General features: G+C 38.4%; 1 protein-coding gene across 1 annotated transcript; it reads right to left on the reverse strand.

The window, feature by feature from the left end:
- Nucleotides 1-299: 299 nt before the first annotated feature.
- On the reverse strand, nt 300-25637 carry LOC113080951 (ephrin type-A receptor 7-like). Its single transcript, XM_026253023.1, has 5 exons — nt 25449-25637; nt 23992-24056; nt 21985-22654; nt 9326-9481; nt 300-810 (listed from the first exon to the last, which is right to left on the reverse strand). Exons 1-5 carry the CDS (start codon nt 25540-25542, stop codon nt 431-433), a joined length of 1365 nt encoding a protein of 454 aa, XP_026108808.1. The 5' UTR covers nt 25543-25637; the 3' UTR covers nt 300-430.
- Between the last annotated feature and the right edge of the window lie 786 nt (nt 25638-26423).

The following is a 26423-nucleotide window of genomic DNA, read 5'->3' on the forward strand; positions in this document are numbered from 1 at the left end:
CAGGAATTCAACAAAGAGTCTTGCGGAAATGTCAACCATGGCGACTGTAAGTGATATTTAAAGGTGGCGGTTCCTCTGGCAGACAATAAAAAAACTGAAGGGGAAACGGGAGAGAATTCTTGTGCGTGACTTCTATTATTTATCATCTGTTGCTGTTCACCAGTGCCGTCACCAGAAAACCACAAATTATGAACTGCAGGAAAACGGTTGCCAGATCATTTGTTAAATTATCCCGATGGCGGTAAGTGCAGAAATGTAAATGCAGCATTCGGAAATTACACAGGCTTGAGATTATACAGGCTTCCAACATGAAAACACCAGAACTTCCTTCTAGCGTTAAACATGCATCCAAAGCATAACACAATGGAGTCAAAAAGCAAAATGATGCAAATATACATATGTAAAATGCGGATTTGCATCTAAAAACCTTTCAGATCTGCAGTCGAATTGCCACAGAAGTGCAAACCCTCTTACCTGCTTGGCTGGTCGCGATGCTGACGGCTGCAAACAGTCGCTGGGTACGGCTAAGGTCGGACACGCCGTTCACGGCCTCAACCTCAAAGGTGTAGTTTGCATGAGCTAACAGATCGGTGATGGTGACGTAGGTGTCCATTAATCCACTCTGCTGTGGCAAGTAGCCAACGTTGCTCCCACAAGGAAAGCACTCTTCTGGCTCCCAGGTACATCGGCGGCAAATAATCCGGTACGTCACGTCATTACGGCCGCCCGTGTCGGCTGGCGGGGTCCACTCTAGGCTGACAGTGGTGTGGTTGATGTTGTAAAGCATGTTCTGAGGAGCTGATGGTGGCCCTGTAGTAAGAAAAGAGGGGGATGCTTAGAAGAACATGTAACAGATTTAATAGCACTATTTTTCCTCTTTCTTTTCTTGAGACAAAACCCCAACGGAAATTTGAGAAATCTGGGCCTTTGGCAAATCCTGACATTCAATTATACCGTAACCTAGATACATAGAGATGTTATGCTCAAGAATGCTGGGGAGTTGAACTTGAGCACTGCCAAGGTCGATGTAGACCAGGGATGTAGCAAAACAATGAAATTGAGAACAATGAGATACAGTTTCAAGGTAGAAAATCTTGAGATCAAACCGTCTTCCTCCTACTTGGTACTCATCTACTTGGTAGCATTTAATTACTGATCCAGAGAGTTATGAGTTTCCTGTGGAAAAAAAAGAGGTGATACAATTGGCAAAACAATTTACACTTTTTTTTTTTTGACTGCCAGGGCTGAAGTCTAAGCCATGGAAGACAGGGAGTCTGAGACACTTTCGGAATTTAAGAGTCAGATCATGAGCGAGTTATCGCCCTGACAATAGCAACAGCGCAGGATTCCGCTCAGCCTACAATAACCAGCTCACAGACGGATGACCACAGTGGAAAACAACCCATCATCCCCTAATCCCCGCCAGTGCCAAGGAATTTGGCACGTCTCATAAAGCAATGATTTATACTTTGCTACTTTTATCCAACCACCAAGCCCTTGCTTTTATCACCCTAATGTTTTTATAACAGGCACCGCTGCCTGTTCAATATCTCTTTTATTAGAACTTGTTTTGTGATGGTCTTGCATCATGGGTTTGCCATTTTGGAGAGGTTCGATTTTGTACCTCAAAGGGGAGCTGAATAGGTGCTTTCAATCTGTTTTCTATGGGAGCTGAGAAACAGGCTCGTGAGTGGAATTGTGGGATTGGCAACAGAGCATCTGATGAGTGTTTATTTTTTTTTTTAGTTTACAGATCATTTATAAAACATTAAAACTATACTGTTTTGTTTACATAAAATGAAACATTAAAACTAAACTCTATCATTTTTTTATATATTTGATGGATTATCAAAATAGAAAATATCTCCTATACTATTCTGACTAAATACATTTATAATATATTAATAAATGCAATTAATGAATAAAAATAACTTTAAAATATGATGGACAAAAATTGATATTCATTTTGAGTTTTTTTTTTATTATAGAGATTTTTAAGATAACATTGCACTGTTTCTAAATTATTTTTAATAATGGTTGTTTTAAAATTGTTCATTTAAATATTAATTTTAAGTGAGTGTTAGAGGATGGCAAAGGTCATCTAAATGTAAAAATTGTGTAACTGAGTATGAGTAAGCAAATTTAAAGTATCATCCAAAACGGATAAATTAAATACTGTATCTCTAATATGGACTGATAAATAATATTGTACCAGAATATTGTGCATATGCTGTCTATGTTGTGTAGTATACTTCTTTGGGCATTCTGAAATAAAGTTTGCAATTTTTAACTTATGTCAGGGTTGTTTTGTCGCTACAAAACACTGCCAATGTAAATGCCCCTTTGAGTCGTGTCACCAGTGCCAACAGTCTGCAAAACAGGGGACATTTACTAACAAAACAATTGCTACATATGCATGAGGGGAAAGAGCAAGCATTAGAATTGTGTGAATGGTTAATATGACACTTAAAGTTTACTCCTCATTAAAGCTAATGGCACACACATCCATCCATATTCATCAAAGTAGGAGGGGAACGAGTGAACGGAGGAGATGAAAGGGCCACCTGTGGAAGGTGAAGAGATGTGGTCTGTCTCTCCATCTCTCTCTTCTCTGCATCCATCTCTCGAGCTCTAAGCACAACTCTATATACTGATGCTAATGATGTGCCCCCTACTCCATTCCCCTCTGGGAAAGCCGCAACACACACACACACACTCAAACACACACATGGGGAGACTCATCCTCCAATGACTTGTCATTCTATTTCTATGGATACCTGTAAGAATAATAATAATAACACTAATGGCTCCATTTGGCAGGGCCTTCTCATTCTGCTCTTGAGTGGAAGAGATCAAGGGATTGTTTATCGTTATATGGACAGCTGAGACAAGAAGGGCCTCAAGTCAAGCTGTGATTGACCATATCTTTTCAAGCTAGTGTTCATTTAGTCAGCTATTTTCATTTTAGCCTTAATCTTATTCCAAGGCTAAAATGTCCTTGTTTGTTTTTATCATATTTAGTCAACCTTATCCTATTTAGTTTTAGTCGAGTTTTAGTCAACTAAAAGTCTTAACATTTTAGTCTAGTTTTAGTCAATGAAAACTTGACATTTTAATGATAAGATAATTATTAATTAACCAAACAGCAGTATTAATTTTGCAAATGGTTGCCAGATTGCTTAAAATAAGCAAAACACACCTGGCAGAAAATATATGAATTTAACAGTGAAGCTCTGATTTGGGGATTTGAACTCTTTATATCTTGCAACCGCACTCATGAAAGCTCACGTAGTAGAGGCGTGTAGAGCAGTCTGCAACAACATTTTGTCTCCTTTTTTTTTACGAAAATTTAAATAGGTTTTTGGTAAAGTTTTTATCTTTTTTTTAATACATCTTAGTCTCGTCTTATTTCGTCAACGAAACTGCATGTTGATATAGTCTTAGTTATCATTTATTAACCTTATTGTCGTCTCGTCTTAGTCATGGGAAAAATGCTTGTCAATGAACATTTTCATAGTCATAGTTTTCGTTAATGTTAACGGTATTGACACTTATTTAAGTGACAAGGTAGCACTGAGATGAATCACTATTCAATGATCACCATGGAGTGGTCCTATTGATTTAATTCTCGCAAAACGTTAAATAAAAGCATTATAATCCAGACATGTCCACCAAGTCTGAAATCTTTAAGATGGACTCAGAGCCAGGTCTGAAGTCTTTCATCATAAGTCTGGAGTCATTTCATTACATGTTGCAAAGAAATGCTCATCATTAAAAATCCTATTTACCATGCAACTCAAGTGCCCATCTCTGCTGTAATCCAATAACAACCCATGATGTTGTTCTAATTTCATAATTTGAAGCTTTGTACAAAACTGCCAGTCTGTCAGTCACTTAATGCACAATGTTTCTGCATGAAGGTAAGATAGCTTCAAGGGAAATTGTTTTCAAACGGCTTACAAGGCACCACGCCACGGGTTTTAGACATCCAAGCAAATATTTAATGAATGCAATAGACATTTCTCTATTGTAAATGCATATTGCAAATGCATAATGTAACTTTTTTATTATTATTATGATTAAAACAGTACAATTTATCTGTAATAGAATCATAATAGAACATTTGACATTAATGAAACAATTTTCTTCAAATTTTCTTTCATTTTCTTCTTTAGAGTACAGGGTAAAACAATGAGTATAGAGTGAAAACGGCTGAAGCAAGACCTTCCTATTGAGTGTACATCTGGTGTCAGTCCTGTAGTCATTTTTTTTTTTTCATACACAGTATCATCGTCTGCTGGTTAACAACAAAATGCTGTCCGAGTTTACTGCTCTCATTTGCTCTTTCACACACAAGTGCATATGTGTTTCTATATATGTAATCTGTCACCTCCTCTGCAGTCTGCTTTGAGACTGATTCTGCAGGGACACTGGAGGAAGTCTGGGGGAAACTGGGACAAATATCTGCCACAGAGAGCTTGATTCTCTACACCACAAACCAAACTATTCTTTTAATGGGTATAGAGTTTGCTTAAAGCCCGGGAACACTCTTTTACACTCGTTCATTTTGCATTCTTTGCAAGTGTTTTTAAACCCACACTTTATAGATTGTTTAGCCTCAAACCTCCCACAGTCTGTTCACGGAATATCTGATGAAGATTATAAACAAAACGGCTAACTTCAATTTTTTCCTGTGTACAGTCGTTCACGGAAAGGGCCGTGCCATTTGAATGATTTTTTTCAACAATGGTCTATTGTTGTGGTATAATCTATTTCGGATAAACCCGCCCTTAAATGGCATGTAAAAAAAAAAAAAAAAATGTCAATGATCCCTTTATATGCATGTCTTGATCCTGATTTGCAGTAGTGTATAATAGCTTATGATAGACATTTTCAGTAGGCAGTTCTTGGCCAGAATGAGCAGCGATGTGGATCAAACTTTAAGCCTTTAATCAAAAGTCCGGCAGATTAGATTAAGTGGCACATTTTTAACAATGATTTTACTAAGTAAAGGATCTGAATATCCTTTCAATCCAAAAACTGAGATAATTAATGTGAAAAAAGATGGAAAATATGGTCACGATTCTTACCCTTGCTGTTTTCCTGTGAGAGAATGTTAATTAGGTCAACCTGCTGATTGTTTGTGTATGTGTGTGTGAAGCCTGAAGTCTTACGCCAAGCAGCACTGGAGCTTAGCTCAGGAATCCAGTTTTTATCTGCTTACTGAGCTGCTCTTGGCTGTCTTGGTGGTCCTCCTAGTGAAGGAGAATTCACCCCAAGTTTGTGTTATTTACTCCCAAACATGCCGATCCAATCCTGTTTGACTTAATTACTTTCTCTGGAATACAGGTGGTGAAATTTAGAAATATCATATTTTCAATTGAATTAGTTAATGGTTTTCATGTTACATTTTTGTTGACTACATGTCTTTTGTGGTCAATTTTAAAGTGAATAATGACTTTAATTTTGGTCTGCTTTTTACACAAAAAGATAACAACATATGGTCTTCCATTCAAATGATATTGGAAGGTTTTCTTTTGTTTTTGTTTTGTTTTTGTTTTTTTGAATTTATTTGATAAAAAATACAATAAAAACAGCAATACTGTGAGATATTACTTCAGTTTAAAATACTTGTTCTATTTGAATATATTGTGAAATGTCATTTAATAAATTTATTCCTGTAATGGCAAAGCTGAATTTTCAACAGCTATTACTTCAGTCTTAAGTGTCACACAATCCTTCAGAATTCATTCTAATATAATGATTTGCTGCTCAAAAAATGTTTTTTTTTTGTTGTTTTTTTTATTTTTCATTTCTGAAATTTTGTGTTCAGAATACTTTGATGTATATACTGTTCACAATGACAGCATTTATTTAAAATACATACATTATATTAAATCTTTATATTATGTTATAGGGTGAGTAAATCATAATTTTCATTTTTTGATGGACTATCCACTCTGATGAGGGTCCCAGATGAACCGTGTTTAAACAGTCTCGCCACTAAACCTTAATCTACAAACATGGTACCTGACCTTTGGCTTCACTGGTACCAAGCACCAAAGATTGAGGGATGGAGCTGGAGAGAGATGGTCGAGAGAGGCTGGTTTTATTACTGTACTCCTGTCCCTTAGCAACTGGGAGAAAAAGAAAGTCTCACCCTCAGGGACATGTCAACGAATAGAGGTGATGATTCCATGGGGTTGAAGAGAGCTCAAAAGAAAGGATGTAGGTTATGCGCTCTCGCTTTATCTCTTTCTCTTACTTTCTCACTTTTACAATGTCTCCTGCTCTCCCTTTTCCTCTTTTTCTCTCTGTCACAAAGTCCCACCCTCCTACCGCCCATTCCAGACCTTTGCTAGTGCCGACACCACACGCAGCTGTCGAGTGATTGATGTTATCTAGGAAAGCTGTCAAGAACTCCCTTCTTTCGTTCTATCTAAAAAATAAAATAAAAAAACTTCTCTAGTATGCAGCAGGCTTTCCTAAGTATCGCCCATTTATCTTGATGCCTCACAGGTTATGGTAAACTGGGTGAATTTATGCTATGCCATTGGCGTTATTTTGTGCTGTAGCTAAAAATCTAAAAAAAGTGAATATTTCAGAAAAACGTCGTGCTATTTTTTCTTCTTCCTTTCAACAATGACAGACCTTTCTTCAAGTGAATATTAATTCCTTTCACTCTGGAAATCTACATTTAATTTAGGCCACTCTTAATCCGCATTCTGAAGAGCTGAGTGCGTATTGACAGAGCTTAAGATCCGGTAGGTTTACACCTCGCTCATTTAAAAAGCTGTCCATCAGGGTCTTTATTCAGCGAATGTAAATTCACCCCCAATTACCATTCAGTTCCATGCGGCTTCAAACCCCCCACCCTCACCCACTCCAAAAAAAAGAAGAAGAAATCTTCAGCCCAGACAATTCAGATGGTCACAATAACTTAATCCCGAGATAATTAAGACAAGTCTGGTGAGGACAGTATTTTGAATGCTCAACACTTCAAAAGAGATGCAATTTTTGTTTGTTAAAAGTTTTTTGTTTTACTCCCTTGATCTGCATTTTTTTTTACCTCCATTCACATCCTCATTATCTCAAACTCCTGCCACATCCTTTATGACTCACTCTGATTTAGAATCCTCCCTTAATTCTTTATGTATCTTTGTGGTCTTTTTCTGTTTGAATATATTTTAAAATGTCATTGAATGCTAAGCTGAATTTTCAGCAGCTATTATTCCAGTCTTTAGTGTCACATGATCATTCAGAAATCATTTGCATATGCTGATTTAGTGCTCAAGAAACATTTGTGTTCTTTGTGGAAAAACTTATCTCTCTCTCTCAAAAAAAAAAAAAAAAAAACACCTGTGTATTATCTCTCATTTCCACATTGTACAACTCGCATGACTTCACCATTAATTTTCCCTCTGTAAGCCATCGAGAGAAACTAGATGCCTGCATTCTTTGTTCATTTTTCAGCAACGTTTTCATGCCCAGACAGAGTAACAACAACCAGACCGCGGTCAGGCGAGTAACAGTTCTGATGTGTATTTGGTGGGAAAGAGAAAGAGGAAAACAGAGGTGACGAGAGTAATTGTGTGGTGAATTTCTGTTCTCTGACTGAGGGGGGGCAATGGGCAACAATTAGACTATCGTGTTTTAGTGTGATCATCTCTTTTTGGAAGGCAGTGGTGAGACAAATGTTGGAGAGTTACTGTAATGGAATAAAGAAGAGTGGAAAGTACTGCAGAGGTAAAGTGTAGTTGAATGATTAATGCATGACATATGTGTCATCTGCACATTTGCCCTGATCCGAAACAGCACAGCTAGGGTCTAATATGTTCCTCTCATCTACACAAATCCATTAGTCATTCTCTGTTGTCTCTTGTAGCATCATAGCACAATTAACCAAATTAAAATCATCACCATATGCCTTTGTGCTATGATTAAAATACAAAAGGGACTCGGGATAGATAATAATAATAATAAATAGACAACATTATATTACAATAATATAATATAATATACCAATAAATAATTAATTTAAAAAAGTAATTGTGATGGGAAGAGTAATTTCTATAGGCAGCACAGTGTGGGCAACATATAACTTACTTCTTTGTCAAAAGCACTTTTTAGTTTGTAATTTTTGTTTCAATGTTATTTTATGGCTTTGTGTTTATACTGCAGCTCAATTCACAATGTTTGTCAAAATAACTTTTTAAAAAGTTTTTTTGTTTGTTTCTTTTTTGTATTGTACAGCACTAATCCTTGCTTTAATTCACTCTCTCTATCTTTTTGTCTTCAGGAAGTGAAGCACATCCTGGGATCCTACCTGATTGAACCTGTCCTTGAGCATATTTCCAGGCAGATCGACTCGCCCTGAACTCCCTCCCCGCCTCTCTTCACCCTTGTCTGGCCTGTGTAAATAAGTCATCAATGGCTGTGGAATAGCTGTGCTATTCAAAAAGAGAGATGGCCGGGGAGAGGAAAGAAGAGGACAGGTGGTTATTAGAAGGGAGGGGAGAGGAAAGAACTGCTGAGACCTGCTTCCGTTCGTCCCGACTGTAATTACCGCAATCATTATGCCTATTCAAACTGAATCCAAACACCTGCCTACTCAGATGTTTGAGCTAAGTTGATTTTATTATTTAAAAAAAATCATGTTACACTAAAACAATAAGACTGGATTATCATGTCTGATTCTTAAATTAAGTAAAAACTACTCAGCAGGTAAAAGGTATTATTTTTATTTTATATATATATATATATATTTTATTTATTTTTTTGCCTTGGTGCCAAGTGTGCCAGGACTGCCACAGTGCACCTCGAAATAAAAGTAACGTGACTTTTAGCCAAGTATTGTGTCCCATACTCAGAATTTGACCTCTGCATTTAACCCATCCAAGTGCACACACACATTAGAGAGTAGTGAAAAAACACACACAGTGAACACACACCCGGAGCAGTGGGCAGCCATTTCTTCAGTGGTGCCAGGGAGCTGTTTGGGGTACTGTGCTTTGCTAGAGGGTCTCAGCTTATTCGTGTTATTGAGGGTGGAAGAGAGCACTGGTTATTCACTCTCTCCACCCACAATCACTGCTGATACCGAGACTCAAACCCACGACCTTTGGGTTACAAATCAGACTCTAATCATTAGACCATGATTGCCCCTAAAATACAGAGGTGCCTGGTGCCTCTAGCAATTAAAATCTCATCTGACATGAAACAGACAATTGCTTGGGATTGGGAATGAGATACACAAGTTTGCAGATATAAAGACATATATAAGGGAAGAAAAGAAAAGGAAGAGATTCACAAACAGCTCACTCACTAGTGCAGGCGACTGAAGGGGGGTCGGAGAGGGCTCTGTAATAGCCGTCTTCACAGTCACATCTCCATGAGCCCTCTCTGTCGTTATAACTGTGCGCGGGACAACGGGAACACTGAAGATCCTGGGATGAAGACTTGTAGAATCCACGACCACAGGCTGTATGGTGATGGAGAGAAAGAGAGGGAGAATCAGCATGTGTTCATATTTTGTATCATCAAGTGTTTGGATCAGACTGCCCCTTAAGCACTCTCATAAAAATGAAATAATAAAACAATCTCTTTAATATTTCAATTGTTTCTCATAGACACAACTGGGATTTGGGATTCAGCGGAGTGCAAATGGAGACTTTTCAGCTTCTCAGATTCTCAGACCATGGTCATATGTAACTCAGATATTAATATTAGAACAGATCTCAGCATATGCATTTAAAATAGATTTTTAATATGAATTCAGTTTTCTCTGGTGCAAATGTGCTAAACAAATGATAGTTTGATGTTTATAGCCAGTGTTGTGATAGTTAACTAAAACTAAAACTGAGAATAATATTTGTAAAATAAAATAAAATTTGAAAACTGAAATTCGAATTTTTTCCTCGGAAATTTACCTGGAGTAAGTTTAAATTGTTGTAATTAAAATTACTATAAAATAAATAAAATAAAGCTAAATATCATTTAATATTACAGCAGGTATTTTGTCAATAATTTTCTCATATTATTCTTTTTTTTCCACCTAAGATGTTTTGAGACGAAAGGTAAAACTTAGATACAAATAAATAAATGAAAATAATTAAGAAATATAAAAGGATGGATCTCTGAGCACTATCATTAACAACACTGAGTGACTCATATGTTGCATCAAGCAGGGGTCTAATATTCCTGATCACCCCAAAAGGACTAGCTTGCCTGCTGTTACACCACCTCTAGAAATGTCCTAGAGGCAAGGTTACTGTGGAAAATATGAAACTTAAATGGATTATTTCAGTATTTCACCTTTTATGAGGGGAAAAAAGGACATCCCACAGGCAGCCAGGGATCAGAGACAAAGCAGAAATTAGGGCCAGATCGCTTTAGGCTATGCACAAGAATCACCATCACACGTTCCAATGACAACGAGTCATTTACTCCCAAACTGTTTTTCATATGCCCATACGGGCTGAACTGCCAATGAAGTGCCATCATCATGTATTACTATTTGCATTATAATTAGTCAACATTAAATACATAATAAAATTATTTTTCCCCTTTATTCATCACTACAAACTTTGGTGTTAATCAACCTTTCAAAAAGCGAAAAAAAAAAAACAGCAGAGAACAAGTCTGGGGTGATTCCACGGGCTGAGGTATTTTTCTGGTTCACATCAGTAAGCAAAGAGAAATAAGCTATTTTCGGTTTGGCTTTTCGGTCGGCACTGCTGAGAGCCACTAATCCACACTTAGCAGCTGTTTGCTTAAAACCCCCTTCAGCCTAAAGAGGGAATCTGGCCCACATGATTTTTCTTAAACCCCAACCACACCCGCATTCCCTGGATAAATATTACTTTGTTCACAGCTATGCATTTTAATGATTATTACCAGGGACACAACACTACTGATTTTCAAATCCAAACCCAGTTTTTGGATTTAAGTAGTTGCATTATTGTTTCAAGGCCTGCAAAAAAAGGGGAAAAAAATACTGCAGCTTTCCGTGACACGACTAAAACGGAGGTAGCGCAGGAGGGCAGCTGAATTCCTCATTTTAAACACCACCTAGTTGAGATGAGGGGTGGCTGATGAATACCGTATCCCCATTTCAGCTACACGAAAGCCCTGTCACTGTGTATTTAGTTTGGAAGCATGGCATGGTGTGACCGTGCAACGTAAAGGACAAGAGCCTTCTGAGGCTGAGAAGTGGAGGAAAGAGATGTGATTTTATCTGGGATCTTTCTCAACCAGTGAGGACTTGTAATTGAATGCAGCAGGTCTAGTTCTTGTTGAAAGGAGGTGGTGCTGGCAGAGTTTACCATGAAATAGCCATGGTTTAATGGTATATTTGTATTTTTCAATGTAGTGTTCATTTTATTAATAGTTTTGACTCATTTTTGAATGTGTAAATGAAAATACTCAACAACATGTGTATAGTCAAAACATATAAAGATTTCTTTCCATTTATCACTGAACAAAAGGTTTCAAACCATTTGAAAGGAGAGGAAAGAAGGAGAGGAAAGAAGCAGAGGTAAAATTAACAGGAGAAGGAACAGGACAATGAAATGTTGAATATAGGAGGGAAAGGAAGGGAAGGGAATAGGAAAATGAAAATGAAAATGAAAAAGACAGGTACAGAAACAGGAAATGCCAGCAATATGAACAAAAAAAGGACATGTAAGGAAGATAAACAAGAGAAAGAACAAAAATAAAGTAAAATGATAAACCAGAAAAGAAAATGAACGGGAGTAATTGAAAGAAAAATAATAAAAAAGAAACAGGACACTTAAGGGAAAGGAAAGGAAAGGAAAGGAAAGGAAAGGAAAGGAAAGGAAAGGAAAGGAAAGGAAAGGAAAGGAAAGGAAAGGAGAAAAAAGAAATAGGACAAGAAAGACAGAAACCATTTTCCTGGTAAGTCAGTGTGTCTGTTAACTTTAGTTTTCAGCTCTGAGCCAATCTGTATGGGGAAAAGATCCTGCCTGAGCTAGAGAGCTCAAAAGCTGGCTGCGAGCACTCAATGGCTCTCTCGTGAACATACTAAGATTAGTGCCATCGCAAATCACCAAAACAGGAGGACTCTCGACTGCCGACTAGACTGGCTTTTTACGTCTCTGAAGCAGGGACGGTTTATTTTTACATCCGTGTGATCAGGATTTGTTTAGCACGGTGTCTGAGAAGCCCAAGTATCCCTGAGTTGTTTACACAAGCAACCAACCAGCAAATTAGGCCTCAAATCAAATGTAGCGCTGACATGTGGGCCTGCCTGAGAACCTGTCTCCACTCCACCGCTCTGGTTTTACTACGAGTGACATGCACAAACACAGTCATTTCTGAAGCCCAAATTCCTGCCCTCCCAACACAGACGTGCAAATACTGTCACTGAACTAGTCAAAGAAACACACTACCATTGTGCTAATGTGGTAACCCACCACTGCAGAGATAAATGATAGCTTTGTTTTCCCCTTCCTGACAGCTTTATTTCTACGGGAGTAAAAAGATGAGGCTTGCCCAATTATGCCTTCTTCTGCCACGCTGCATAATGCCTGCTAGCATGTAATCATGACTGAATTAGCGCTACATGACCCCGTGTGCCAGAGGCTCTTGAGAGCATGGTAACCGATCTATGAACGTGACACTGAGACGATATCCTCCACTTAACTGCCCATTTCGGTTCCGAGTTGAAAACATGTCCTGCCAACATAAACGCTTGGCTGCTAAATGGTGAAGCAGAAAGGAAAAACACTATAGCTTAGGCAGGTTTTGAAAAGTTAGCTGAAGGACTTGGTGAGCACAGGCTTGTTGGAGCTGTCACTAGCATGAAGGCGTGCTAATGGGATGTGCTTGTTGACATGGGCACGCAGAGCAGGCAACAGCAACCTCATTTACTGCACAAAGAAATTAGTCGGCCCCTTAGAAACACAGGTTGAGGTTAAACAGAACAACAGAGAAAGAGATTAAAACAGCCTGACAGTCCTCCCAGAGTTTTTAGCAGGTGGCGGGTGCCAGCATCTGTAATTTACCTTTTTAGTGGTCAAGCCCTCTGGTTCAGCTAAAGGGGAAAAAACAAGTCTCTCAGCGTTCCTTACATGGCACTGATAATAGAGGAAGACTTTAACATTAATATCTCAATCTCTAATATGTATTCTGCACAAGCCAGTCACACAAAAAGCATGTCTAGACATTTGTAACGAAACTTCTGAAGGGTTTAGATACTGATTTCCTCAAAATCAGCTTTGGCCTTTGCGGCAACAAATCCCTCCTCATTTTTAAAGACTTATTCGAGAAATGTAATAGCAACTCAGAAGTGAAATTCAAGACAATGTCCAGCTGAACTGCACAGACTGCTGACTTGTCTAAAATTAGCGTTTTGACCACGAAATTCTCTAACAGTTCTCCCTCTAGGGAGGGTGAAGAAATGCCCTGATCACAGGCTTTCCTAAAGAAAGTGCAGTTTTTTTCTCTTGGTCTTGTGTTGTCAGTAGTTTTCTCTTGTTGGCTTTCTTTCGATGAATTTCCTAAAAACCTCTGTACATCCCTTTTTAGACCTCAGCATATTATTTTCTGATCTCAGGCTATGTTCAGAATGGAACAGTTACAGCTACTTACAGGATACACAGTACACACCTTCATGACTATGTTTCTTAACACACTTAAGTACACTTTTAAAACGTCGTCCATTTTGTAATAGTCAGTAGATTTTTCGTTTTAAGTTTTACTTTACGTAACCTGTAGTTTAGTGCAATTTAGTGTTGCAGTTAGCAAGTATATTAAACTGTATAATTTCTAAAAGAAAGTGTATTATTTCCATAATAATACATTTTACGGGTTATCTGCTGACATCTATGGGAGTCATAAAATTAATTATATTAAAACTTTTCTCTGCTTCATGCTGTAAAAAAAAGTAAACAAACACAAGATAAGCATTATATGTTTACTCTTGAATAGCGCACTTTTGGCTATGAAAAGAAGTAGCAATCAATAGCTTTCAAACTCTCAGCCCCTTGTGGCAAGCATTTTAATCTTTTCCCCTAAGAGGGTTAGAAATCTACCCAACTACAGGAAACAGGCCGAGGGTACAAAGGAAAGGAAAGAATCAAAAGTCTAGTTTTGGCCCTGCAGCCTTTGCATTTCTCATACAACTGCTAGACTGAGACTGGAAGCCGTAACAGTTAAAGAAAAGAAAGAAAGATGAAAGTTGGATTAGAGGGTTGTGAAAATGTCAGTTTAAAATGTTAAAAGATGGATCTTGTTCGGAGCTATTCGCACAGTGCCCCACACATTACCGGGAGTGAACAGGTTGGATTAGGGGTGTGTTCCTTTACATGCAGACAAGAATCTCATTCATGGCAGCTACCTGTGTCGAGGAGAGATAAGTAGCTTTCCATCAGAAACAAAGAGAAGATTAGCATTTTCTTTCACTGTGCTGAAGGACACATCGGGATGCCCTCTGAAGCCCTCGGAGAGGCACAAGAGAGACTTGTGCAGAAAGAACAGATCAAAGCCTGTCAGAGTCCTCTCCTAAATATAGTTAAAATGTTAACATCATGAAACGTGCCAGAAAACAGCTGTTCGCTTGAAAAAGACACTTCAGTGCAAAAACAGACTACATGATTTCTAGAAAATTAGGTCTATGAATGAAACACTGATAACAAATTTTCATGTGAAAGGGTTGGGGGGAAGGGGGGGGGGGTAAAAACAAACACTGAGGAAAATGATCTGGCACAAACCTTCAGGAAAAGCAGCTGTTAAAATCATTTGCATGCTGCTAAGCTAAATACATTTTAAAATATATTTAATAGCATCTTTTGTGCATAACACAATGGCACAACAATGCTTCTCTTTTACATGTATATTTTAAACAGAATAGGACAGGAACATATTATCTCTGCAATTACTGCTGAATGCATTATGCTTTGACAGTCACATTTGTGTTGGCTGGAGGTGGACATCATCACTGCCAAGAAGAGATCTTTCAGCGCTCCTCATTTCTCATGTGAGGCAGAATGCTAAAAAAATGTGATTACACTGGAAATACGGTCTGAATGGACATAAAATTATGGCAAAATACTGAAAGAAGGAATCTGTAAAATGTTATTGCTGTTAAACAGACCAAAAAAAGAAGGAGAGATCCATTTCAGTTAAATACTGTACAACAGCTCAACGCATCCCTATAGCATCTACCCAGATGGCTTTCCTGGCATATGATATGTTCTGTGATAGCAGAAAAGAAGGAAACATTAAATGTCACTTTTACAGTGAAAAGAAGCGCTTTAAAAAAAAAAAAAGCAGCCTTTTAGGAAATAAGGTTTTGGGCTTCCACCAGAATTTCAAATGCCTCAGATGAAATGCTTCCTTCCAAGTGTAAATGCTGGTTGCTTGTTTGCAGCTGGTTGCAAAATAGAAAATGTAAGCACATCCTGAGGCAACTGCACTTGTCCTTCTACGTCATTCGTCCTGATTTACTGCATTGATTAGCAAATGGAAAACAAAGAGGATTTTAACATTAAAGAAATGACCGCACACGTCATCAGCAGAACTTTCAGAATCCGAAATTGGATTGTATTCATTCAGATTGACGAACATTAGTATAAACATACACATTTTTAGCTTCCAGCCATTATATTGACACTTTCATTCCTCCTCCTTAAACTTGTTTTGCATAATCATCTTTTTTTTGTTTTCAACAAAGATTTTGTTCTGAAGTGAAGCACAGCTGTCACAACCCCAAAATGTGGTCTTTTCTTGAAAGATAAAAAGTGAAAGATCTCCTGAACAACCCTCTCACAGACACGGAGAGTCATGCAGTCTGGATGACCTTGCAGCTTTGACAGAGGTGACAAAGTGAACGCACAATGGCAAACCGGCAGAGGTCCCTCATTACGAAGCCAAACACAGCCGTGACCTGTCCGAATCTGCACGGACACACACCCATTTAAATAAACGCACATCCACGCACACCCAAAGCCACCCACGCTCACTCTAACGCTCGCCTCTATCCCTGCCTACAGACTGAATGATACAGCACTCAATCACTTCCCAGCATCACCGCTGGTGATCCATGAAAAACGAACATGTGGCACACATTTCTATCTTCCAATAATCATCTCCTCAGACAAATGATCGTTTCATGTAGTCTTGATGACGCTCGTAGCTGTCCCCACAAAAGTAGAAGAACAGCATTATATTCTAATTTTACTGATTCTTCTTTGGCACGATGTGTTCACTTCGAGTTACATTCAGTAATAACTTGGCTAAGAGACATCACTCTGTGTCTGTGACATTTCTTCTCTTTAATCTCATTTTATGAGCAGGAGAGAATTTAGTCTGCTTCTCATTAACAAACAGCATCTCTGCCCCAGCAATTTTTTTTTTTTTTTTTTTTTTTTTTTACTTTTTTATGTTTTATTTAGAACATTTACTTTGGTATTACATAGTAATATATTTTCTAAAACATTTCTTCAATGTCCTGTGTACAAAGTTTTGCATATTAAATTAGATTTACCCAACAACCTTAAATTCTATAAATTTTACTCTCTTATTCACAAAACATCAGATAACAAATATCCAGCCATTTTTTGTTTTAAAATACAGTACACAAACTCAGCTTTGCTTTTGCATGGGCCTTCATGATTCACCAGAGTTGAAAACCAGTTATTTCTGTTATGTTTAATGCACAACTTCAGTTCACCACAGTAAAGCTGAACATGACTCAGTCAGCAGAGAATTTTTTTTTTTTTTTTGACTCAGCAGGGAAATGCAGCATTAGATCAAGCACGCATATTTTTACAGCGAGAACAAAAACACTGAAGCGATGTGAAATATGTCGAGGTGAATAGCCAGGAATCTTTGCCATTTTGTTGTAACGTTGTGATTTCCGTGGTGTCACCGGGGTCGCTCACGGGCTGGGCATGGGGTCAGTGAATATTAACTTCATTTACACATGGTTGCAAACAGAGCAGCTTGCACAATGCAGGCCTGCCTGCTCTGCTTAGTAACGTGAGCAGCTGAGCTGACAGGTCACTACCAGGCTGGAAGATGGATGAGCCGAGCAGTTGACCCTTGGCTTGCCTGAGGAGCCAGCTCTATGGCTTCTTTCCCCTGTGAACAAAGACCCCCTACCAGCAACCACCCTGCCTTGCAACTCCAGCAGCACTAACAGGTCCCGACATCTCCATCAACCCTTGCACGCATGCACACACACGCAAATAGATTTTGATAGGCTTAGTCTTTTTAGCCCGACAAACCCAAGCAAACGCTCTTTTATGCATGCATTCACACACTATGGCAGGCTTACCCCCTTTAGCTGCCTAAACGCTGGCACACACACTTCTCTATTCGAATTGCTATCTGCTCATCCGTGCTAATGGATGCAATTGGACAAGCGGACACTGTGTTAAAAGCAACAAAGCAGCCATGTGCGTGCATGTGTGTGTGTGTGTGTGTGTGTTCAGAGGAGCTTTAGCCCGAGGCGACCGGGTGAAAGTGATATGTGACCAGGTTGAAGGCCTTAACACTCAGTGAGCATCAGGGAGGGTCTGTTGTCAGAGTGACTCTCCTCTGGGAGAGCAGCAGAGCAGGAGACTCAGCAGCTCAATCTCTCCCTAAGAGCAAAATCAATAACTTATTACATAACTGAACACTTTTCTCTTTTACAGAGAGAGGGAGAGAGAGAGAGAGAGATAGAGAGAGAAGGAAGGAAGGAAGGAAGTCTTAGGATGCTTGTTCTAGTATTTAAAAAAAATTCATTTTTTACTGTGCTAATATCACAAGCTGTACTCCTGAAATTGACATGTGAGTCATTGGCTGACAAATTACAGAATTGCTCGATATAGATGGTTGTTCAGAAGTGCTGTTGTCAATGCTCATGGTTAATCACAATTATCTGCTGTGATCAGGCTGTGGTTACAATTGTTAGACTATCAGTTAGTATACAACAGTTGCAAAAATTCTGTGTATTCAACTCACTTTATTCAAATCACCTTGTATTCTTTATGCTAGAAAATAACCCTTTTTAACCCATTCAGTGAACCCAGTAGCTACTAGCTGCATGAATCATTGAGCGAGGGAGTCTAAACCACTAAGTTGCCAGTAAGTACAAGACTATTACATGAATTGTTTGGATTGATTAAAAAAAAAAGAACCCGTTCAAAAGAGTAATTTGTTCCAGAATAGGAAATTACAGCACAGTGTTATTTTTTAAGCTTTTTATTTAGTTTTATTTTTATTTTTTGCAAACATGGTGTGAATGCCATCTCATCTATATTTCATTTATTTGTTTGTTTGTTTGTTATTAAATATTATTATTTTATATAATTATTTTTAGAAGAATCTAGTGAGAATCTAGTGAATAGTGTTTTAATTATGAATAACAGTTTAATAACCATTTTGCATTTTACCTAAGAACTTTTTTTGATCCAATGAAACAACAGGAAATGTGATTGCGAACATGAAGCTCTTACAACACATCATTAACTGGACTGCCGCCAACTGACAGGCCTGACTGACGACACAACAAAATAACAGCTCTGCTCATGTTCAAAGCCCCCTTCTATCTGACTAAACCATGGGGGGAAATCAAGCAGTGCTCCGGGAGCACGCCGCTCTTCTCCAAGACCCTGGCCGGGCGAGGAGGCCATTATCCATCAGCGCATGATTCTAACCCTGACAGCTTCAGACCCAACGGGCTTCCCTGAGGAACTTGCCTCAGTTTGAATAATTAAGCCCACTTACAGTTCTCTAACAGATGACCGTTTGCAGCCTTTACTTTCACACCTTATCAATCACTTGTGTGTCAGGGCTTTCTACAATCTGCCCGCACCCAGCTCCTGGTAGGATCATTTGAAATGCAAAGCACGGTCTTGCTCTTGTTTCCCTCCACCCCAGCTACTTCTGCAGCTTGTCTCCACAACTAGTGCCATCCTTCTGTGATCTGGCAATCTATCAGGCTTTGACTAACTTCTGTCCAACTATTTGACATCTGGGAGATGGATGGTGTCAGCGCCTGTCGTTGCCAGTACCTCCTCCTGTTAGCATGTTAGCCAACGCTAGCTCGTCTTTTCCCCTTTAGAATAATAAACAAAGACTTGCCTTGTAAATAACGCAAACTGTGAGAGTAGGTCAACTATCGGTTAATATTTCCCATTTCTTTATGAGATATGGTTATTAACATGACGTGATGTGACTGAGCAACATACATTCCACTGATTGTTCGCAAAAGCTTAACGAAAACAAAGAGATCAATGTCTGTCTACAAGGAGTCTTTTTCTGCTTCCAAAGGACTTAGTGTCTCCATTTTCTCAGAGTAACCACCGTTGAACAGAACTTTGCAATTGAATAGATGCTATTTTTGATTGAGCTCTATGCAAATAAACTGTGGCATGTTGCTGAATACTTCAAATTGCTTTTTTTTTTTTTCAACATTCGTAACACTAATTATTTTTACTGTGATGAGCGGATCCCTGGAAAAGCATGAAGGAATGAATAAAAAAAGTTATGGGATGAACAAAATTTTATGTCATTCCAAACCTGTATGACTTTCTTTTTTTCTGTGGAACACAAAAGTTGGTATTGTGAAGAAGGTTTCTAATTATTCAATGGAAGTAAGTGGGGTCTTTGGAACCCATTGATATTTATTGTATATATTTCAAAATAGCTTATATTGTGCTCTACAGAAGAAAGAAAATAATTGATAAAATTTTCATTTTATGGTGAACCATCCCTTTAAAAGTTTACTGTTCACAAAAGACAGTTTAAGAGGTCTTTAAAAACTTTGACAGTTTAAAAGTTGGTGGCGTCCCAAACATATCACACTCATGGCTCAAGACTCGTCAAAACCATCTGCTTAATTTGTGTTTATGTAAGAAAACAATTAAAATACTGTACCAACAGATGCAAGAGTGTGTTGTGCGAATGCCCGCTTAAAGGAAAAGGAATGAGAAAAAGGAGGAAGAAATGAAAGACACACAATCCTCCATCAGGCATCTGATGACTGAGATGGTCAAAACACATTTTCATGGCCCTCCTTAAGTTTCGCCACTCAATTTTTAATGCAAGAAATTTAAGACTTTATCCTCTATGCATGAGCGTCTGTTTGTGTACGTATCCTTATATAAATAGTGCAGATTTTATAACAGAACACGATAAGGTGGTGTAAAATCAGGAGCTTTTGAAGGCAACAGGGTCACAGTACCTTGGCCAAGCTCCTGAGGGGAGAAAGAGAAAGAAAAGAGAAAAAAAAAAGACAGAGAGAGCTGCAACATGAGCTGTATACTCTTGGAAAGATCAGTCCTCCATATTAAAAAGACCCCTGTCACTCACAGGCCTTCAGCCCCAGATACCGTGCACTGCATTGCTGTTTCTCTGACAGAAGGGGAAAACACACCAGTATTTTTCAGTCTGGTTGGTGCTCAGGGGAAAACTGAACAGGCAATTTAATATCGGGAGGATCGCTAAGAGGAAGTGCTGATGCTGCAGTCTCATGCTCATTTTATTTAGATTAACTACAGCAGTAATATCACAGCCACTTACGCCAGGAGCGACGCACAACTCATAAAGTGACAATGGAAGGGGTCAGGAATCTAAATGGGCGACAGGGTTTGTTTGTTGCTGGCTTGCCGAGAAAAAACGCAACATTGTTTTTGAGGAATGTAAGATGGCTTCGTGAACAGCGATTAATTCTCTGGAAAAGCATTTGAGACTTTCTGAGAGTTCGGCATTGCTTCAAACCGCATGCATATTTCACTTTTATTTATTTATGTATTTTTCAATTGAGTGAGTAAAAACTTTTACATGTTTAATAGGTTAAAAAAGGGTGGAACTGTAAAAAAAAAAAGACATAAAATGCATCCTTTTATTATGCTTAATCTGTGCCAAATAGCCCATATTACATAGAAGCACCATCAGCTTTCTCCTTTGCTCCCTTTCTGGCTTTTGAAATGGCTTTCAGCTTTGCAACAACCTCTCAGCGTGAAGCTGCCTTGCCCATTTTAGCTATTGATAACATAATAGTGTTCTGAAGCACCTTTTACATGATAATTTAATAATCCAGACGTGTATGTGCACCGCATAAAAGCTATCCAAACCTTCCAGAGATAACTGATAAATCATTACTGGTTTGCACACTTGATAATCTATAGAGGTGGAGGCGAGGTGACCCAGATCGGCAGAAGAAAGGGTGGACGGCCAAAAAACAACGCTTAGCACCATTAGTGACAGTGATGGCACTTGGAGTGTTTTAGTCTTAATTTCAGAGTATATCAGAGGCAACTGTAATTCCGTTTCCGGTTTGGGCAGTTCCTAAATAACCCCAGGCCTTGGCTGTTTGTTTTCTCTCTCTGTCAGGGTCATTTGAAAGGTCCAGAGAGAAACTGGGCAACGAGCTGAGCCTCCTCCAGACACAGTGTCGCTTGCGAGCGAATGGTTTGGCTCGCCGCCAGATGGAAAGAGAATAAAAGAGAAGAAGAAAGAGAGCGGGCTGCTTCTGAGAACTAGGCTGGGGTGCTAGTTATCATTTAATTCTAGTGTCAACATGCATAAGGTTATAAATTAAGAGCCCACAAATCAAACGACTAACAGGGATTCCAATTATTGTGCCAAGGATTTTTGCTCCCGCATTTAATCCATCATTATTATCTCCGCCCAATAAGCGCATTTTTTGTTTTTTTGTTTTTTTTACTCTACTTTTCATTTTATTAACCGTTCCTCATCGGCTTTGTATTTTTCAGCATGGTTTGTTTTGTTATTGCATTGCTTTGCTGTAATTCGGATGAATTACCCCGCGTTGGGGTAATTCTATGCTTAGGCTCTCAGTCAAACAATTGGAACAAGAATTGGCTTGGTAAATGGACATATAAGCGAGTCTTACACATAATAATAACTTATTGATTGCTTCATTGTCTTTTCTTCTGTCTCACGTAAGGTTAATCAGCAGTGCTCTAGTACATGCCAACAGATGTATGCAAATGAAAATAAAGTACTCACGTTCACATGCATCTCCCTTCTGGTGAAATCCAGCTTTGCATATACATTTCCCAATGGGTACAAGCCACTCTCCTTCTGCGCTGCAGTGCATTTTGGGAGAGTTGTCGGCCTCCTCTTCTGCATCATTGACACATGTGCCCTCCACTTCCACCAGCGATGAAAACTCAGATCCCGTCACTGTATCTGGGAACGTGGCCAGGTTCTCAATAATCGACCAACACTTCTTGTAATACACTTTGACAGAGACCAAAGCGATGCAGGCACCTAAATCCTGAAAGGCCAGGTAGAAGCCTCGGCGGGATAGGGGCCCGATTATACGCAGCTCCGTGTTGAGCTTCATCTTTCTTTCCCCCAGGTCACCCTGAGTGAAGCTCTCGTCCGCCGCTATAGTGTCAATTTTCACATACTGACTCTCCCTTATATTCCTGCCCACCTCCACGTCGGTTTCCTGGTAGTACAAGTTGAACGTCTCCTTGCAAGAGCCTACCACCCCTGGAAGGCTGTTACAATCCCTCAAGGTAAACTTCAGCTCCACAAAAATCCTCTGGGCATCGCCCTTCTCAACCCAGTTAGTCCGTAGCCAGTTGTTCTGATTTGGCTCCATGACCTGGCAGACCTGGTATGTGCGAATGGGTGTGTAGTTTTCATCTAAGCCGCTGATCTCTTCCCACTGAGAAAAAAGCAAAATGCAGTTGTTCATCATTATCACCATGTGCTGTACTAAAATACTAAGAAATAAACGCAAGAGAGAATATTGCAGCATGTTAAAACTGGCCTCCGTGTGAACAAATGCACAAATGCTCCTCGATATAAGATGATCTACATGAATTAATCTGCAACCAGGTGCTTATTTATTTATTTATTTTACATATTTTGCATGAATTAAGACTTTGAAATTCTTGCTGAGAGTATTAACCTAAAACATTCATTATTTGTGATCTAGAATTATATGCGCAGTTCTGATAATTGTTGTTATCTGTCAATCAATGCAAACACTAATAAGTACATTTAAAAAATAGACATAAAAAATGCATCATGTCCAAAAGTAACAATGTGCATTACCAATTAAAATGTTTTCAAACTTCACTATAAAAATATTTTGTAAAGTATCAAAAAAAAAAAGTGTGCTAACATGTGATGACATCAAATTTAACTGCTCTTAATTCAGTCAAAAACATTATTTAATATGAACAGGATTGAATGACTACTTTAGGTTACACCGGCAAAAGTAATTTTCCGGGCTTCTTTTAAAGAACTTGGGATACTTATATTCCATGTATGCTGGACACTTAATGGTTGTGTGTCTTTTATTATTTGTTTTAACTCATTAAAAAGTTTTTAATTTATACAAACACAAAATACTACTTTTTTTACCACACTGAATGCAAGTTAAAAATAAAAGAGGGCAGAACTGACAGAAATTATGACAAGTTAAAAGAATAAAACCAAACATGTTGTTACAAAAGATAAAAACATTTTTAAAGTCTAAATAAGATTGGATGCACTCAAATCACATGACTAACAACATAAAATCTGCATTCTAAACGTTTAAATTGCTGTTACTTTTTTTAAGTCATTACTTTTAAAAGTTATTTTGTGTACTAATTAATTGTTTAAATGCCTAAGACTTATAAAAAAAACTAAACATAATTAAGAAAATTAATTAATACACTAAATTCAGTAGAAAATCACGTTGTTGGCCTTAGTTGAACGACTCCAAAACAAACGCGTCTGTGTTTTACACGCCTTCCTTAAAAGTTTTTAAAACTAGTTTAGGATCGACAAACAACTTTTATGAGAAACAAAACCATAAAGTAAAACCAAAGTATACACTGTTTAGCGTTTTAGAAACATTAAGATGTGGTGCAAAGCCTCAAAACTGGAAAAAGAACAACACAAACATAATTTTAGGGTACACAAAATACTGCGAGCAGTAAACGCATTACAGAAGAGGTGAAAATCATAAATGTTTGCTGTAAAATAAAAGTTGGAAAGTGTCCAGCTTACCCCGCTTGGAGGAGACGATATCCATTCCAGCTCTGTCTGCTGCGCCTTTGAATCCAGCAGGATCACTGCCGACGACACATAAAGAGCACACTTACAATAATGCATCTTTAATTGGGATTAATGTTTGGCACACATCTCGCTCAAATTCCAGAAGCATTTTACATCGTGAGCGAGCGCATATACAAACCAAATGAGAGAGAGCGCGCGAGTTTGACCCATTTTTCAGCAGACAGCGGTGGAGATTTATGGCAAAAAGCACCTCGCGCATCTGAAACCTGCGCGACACCTGTTCATGAGTCAATATAACCGACGGGCACGCTTTCGCTTTTGATGTAACTACGTCGAGAAATCGGTAAAGTTCCTTCGTTTGAACCGCTGAGTATTACGCGGATACGCACGCGCGCGCACAGAACGGCTTCGTCGCGTGCAAAAATTAATCGCTGTTTTGTTATTTAAATACATTTCGTTGAAGCGCTATCTTTTCTTTTTCTTTTTTCGTAGTCATATGACTAAATTGAGCTGGTTAAATAATAAAATAATTAACTTGATTAAATATTGTAATTACAAACTCTCAAAAGGACATTATGAGATCAGTGCCTTAATTAAATAATAATAATAATAATAATAATTAAAATCAATTTGACAGCCTAAATAAATTCGTCATTGAGTGTGTTCAATCAATAAATCTCTGAACTACAGAAATGTATTGAACTACAACACACAAGCATAAGATCAGCTAGACCAGTATTTATAGTACCATATACAGATTTGATCCTTTAATTTCATATTTCAGAGAGGAGGCAGGATACCTTCGGCTCAGGCTGTAGCTAATATATTTGATGTTGATGTGTGATATACATACTTGCAGTGCAGAGAAAGACAATGCTCTGCTAAATCTGTACTGGATAACTTTTTAAGCTAATACAGAAGCACTTCTGTTGCTTAATGATTGCAGGAGATTTTCATCCCAGACAATTTGACTACTACTAACTGAAGGTGATCCCATGAGTAGGCTATTTTAGAATAATAAGCGTGATAACTGTTACATGTTGCAGTCAAGTTGCAGAATTACCTGCTGTCCGGTGGGTTAACTAGGCACATCAAGCGATCTTTTCAAGTTTGGTGTTGCTGATGTCTCTTTGCAGTAAAAATGAACGAGAACGAGAATGAACGAGAAGAAAGAGGACTAAGAGGGTTACCCTTAACAGGATCAAATTGTGTCGGTCGTTATAAAACACTCGTCTTCGTGCGTGATTAGCGAAAGTCTGTGCGTCAAGGAAATACACAGGCTACTCATGATATCAAACAGTCAGGCGTATTTCGTTGTCTTATGTGATGATAATAATAACATGAATACAAATCCTGTCTGTCAGATTGTCGACACTGTATCTGCCCTAACTACTGATTTGCTCGTTCTCGCGCTGTCAGGATGCAATGAAGGAAACTTTAGCACTCACCCTCTCTTGTGTTCTGTGCTATTCCAGTGTTCACATAAAAACATAAATGAAGGCAAAATATAGTCCACAAACACGGAACTGAGCCGCAAACCATGGTGCAGTTGAAATTTGGCTAAACAGTGTGCGTTTTTTCCAACGCGGCGTTTCCTTCCCATTGACGACGCTCCGGCAACCAGCTCTGGGTGAATAAAACAGCCGTCTCTCACTCAAATAGCATCGGTAGCTGGGAGGCGGGACTTAGAGCATTCGGCATGTCACTCATCTTGACTGACAGAGCACACACCCACATTTGGCGCGCGAAAGGCTGTCGGTGTAAAAACGCGGACGAATCATCTCGATGCGAAGGCGGATCCTCAAATGTAGTCAGAAACCGACCGTGTGGATCCACAAACTATATTATTTAACTTTATTGGATAATGTAGAATATAGTTTATATTCTGAAAAATAAATAATATTATAATGTTCGGCTCGAGATACTGTACAGGGTTTTATGCTAAGTTAAAAGCTATGGGTTAAATGAAAACAGTTAAGTAGGCTACATCAAAACAAAGTTTGAGAACTAACGTTAGTGAGATACTTTTCCTTGCAACACCACTTGCACGGAAGCCTATCAAGATAAGACTTGAACCTTGGGTAGGGCAGCCAAGCATGTCACGACATCCGAGGAAATGTTTATATTTTCCCGAAGTCATTGCATCATCAGCAGACAAATCCTTAGCAAATATCATATTGTAAAATCAATATTGTTGATTGTTATCTTTTTGGATGTCATGTTATTGTTGTACTTATTGTGTGTTATGTTTATGGTCTAATAAAAATAAATAAATTATATATATATATATATATTTATATATATAAATATCATATATACATTTAATTAGTCAATTAATATTTGTGTTATTAAGTCCTTTATTACTTCATTATTTTTTTTATTTATGCATGTATGCATACAAGTTTAGGCATTTGGAACTCATA

Source organism: Carassius auratus, unplaced genomic scaffold (genome assembly GCF_003368295.1).
Source record: "Carassius auratus strain Wakin unplaced genomic scaffold, ASM336829v1 scaf_tig00032617, whole genome shotgun sequence".
NCBI lineage: Eukaryota > Metazoa > Chordata > Actinopteri > Cypriniformes > Cyprinidae > Carassius > Carassius auratus.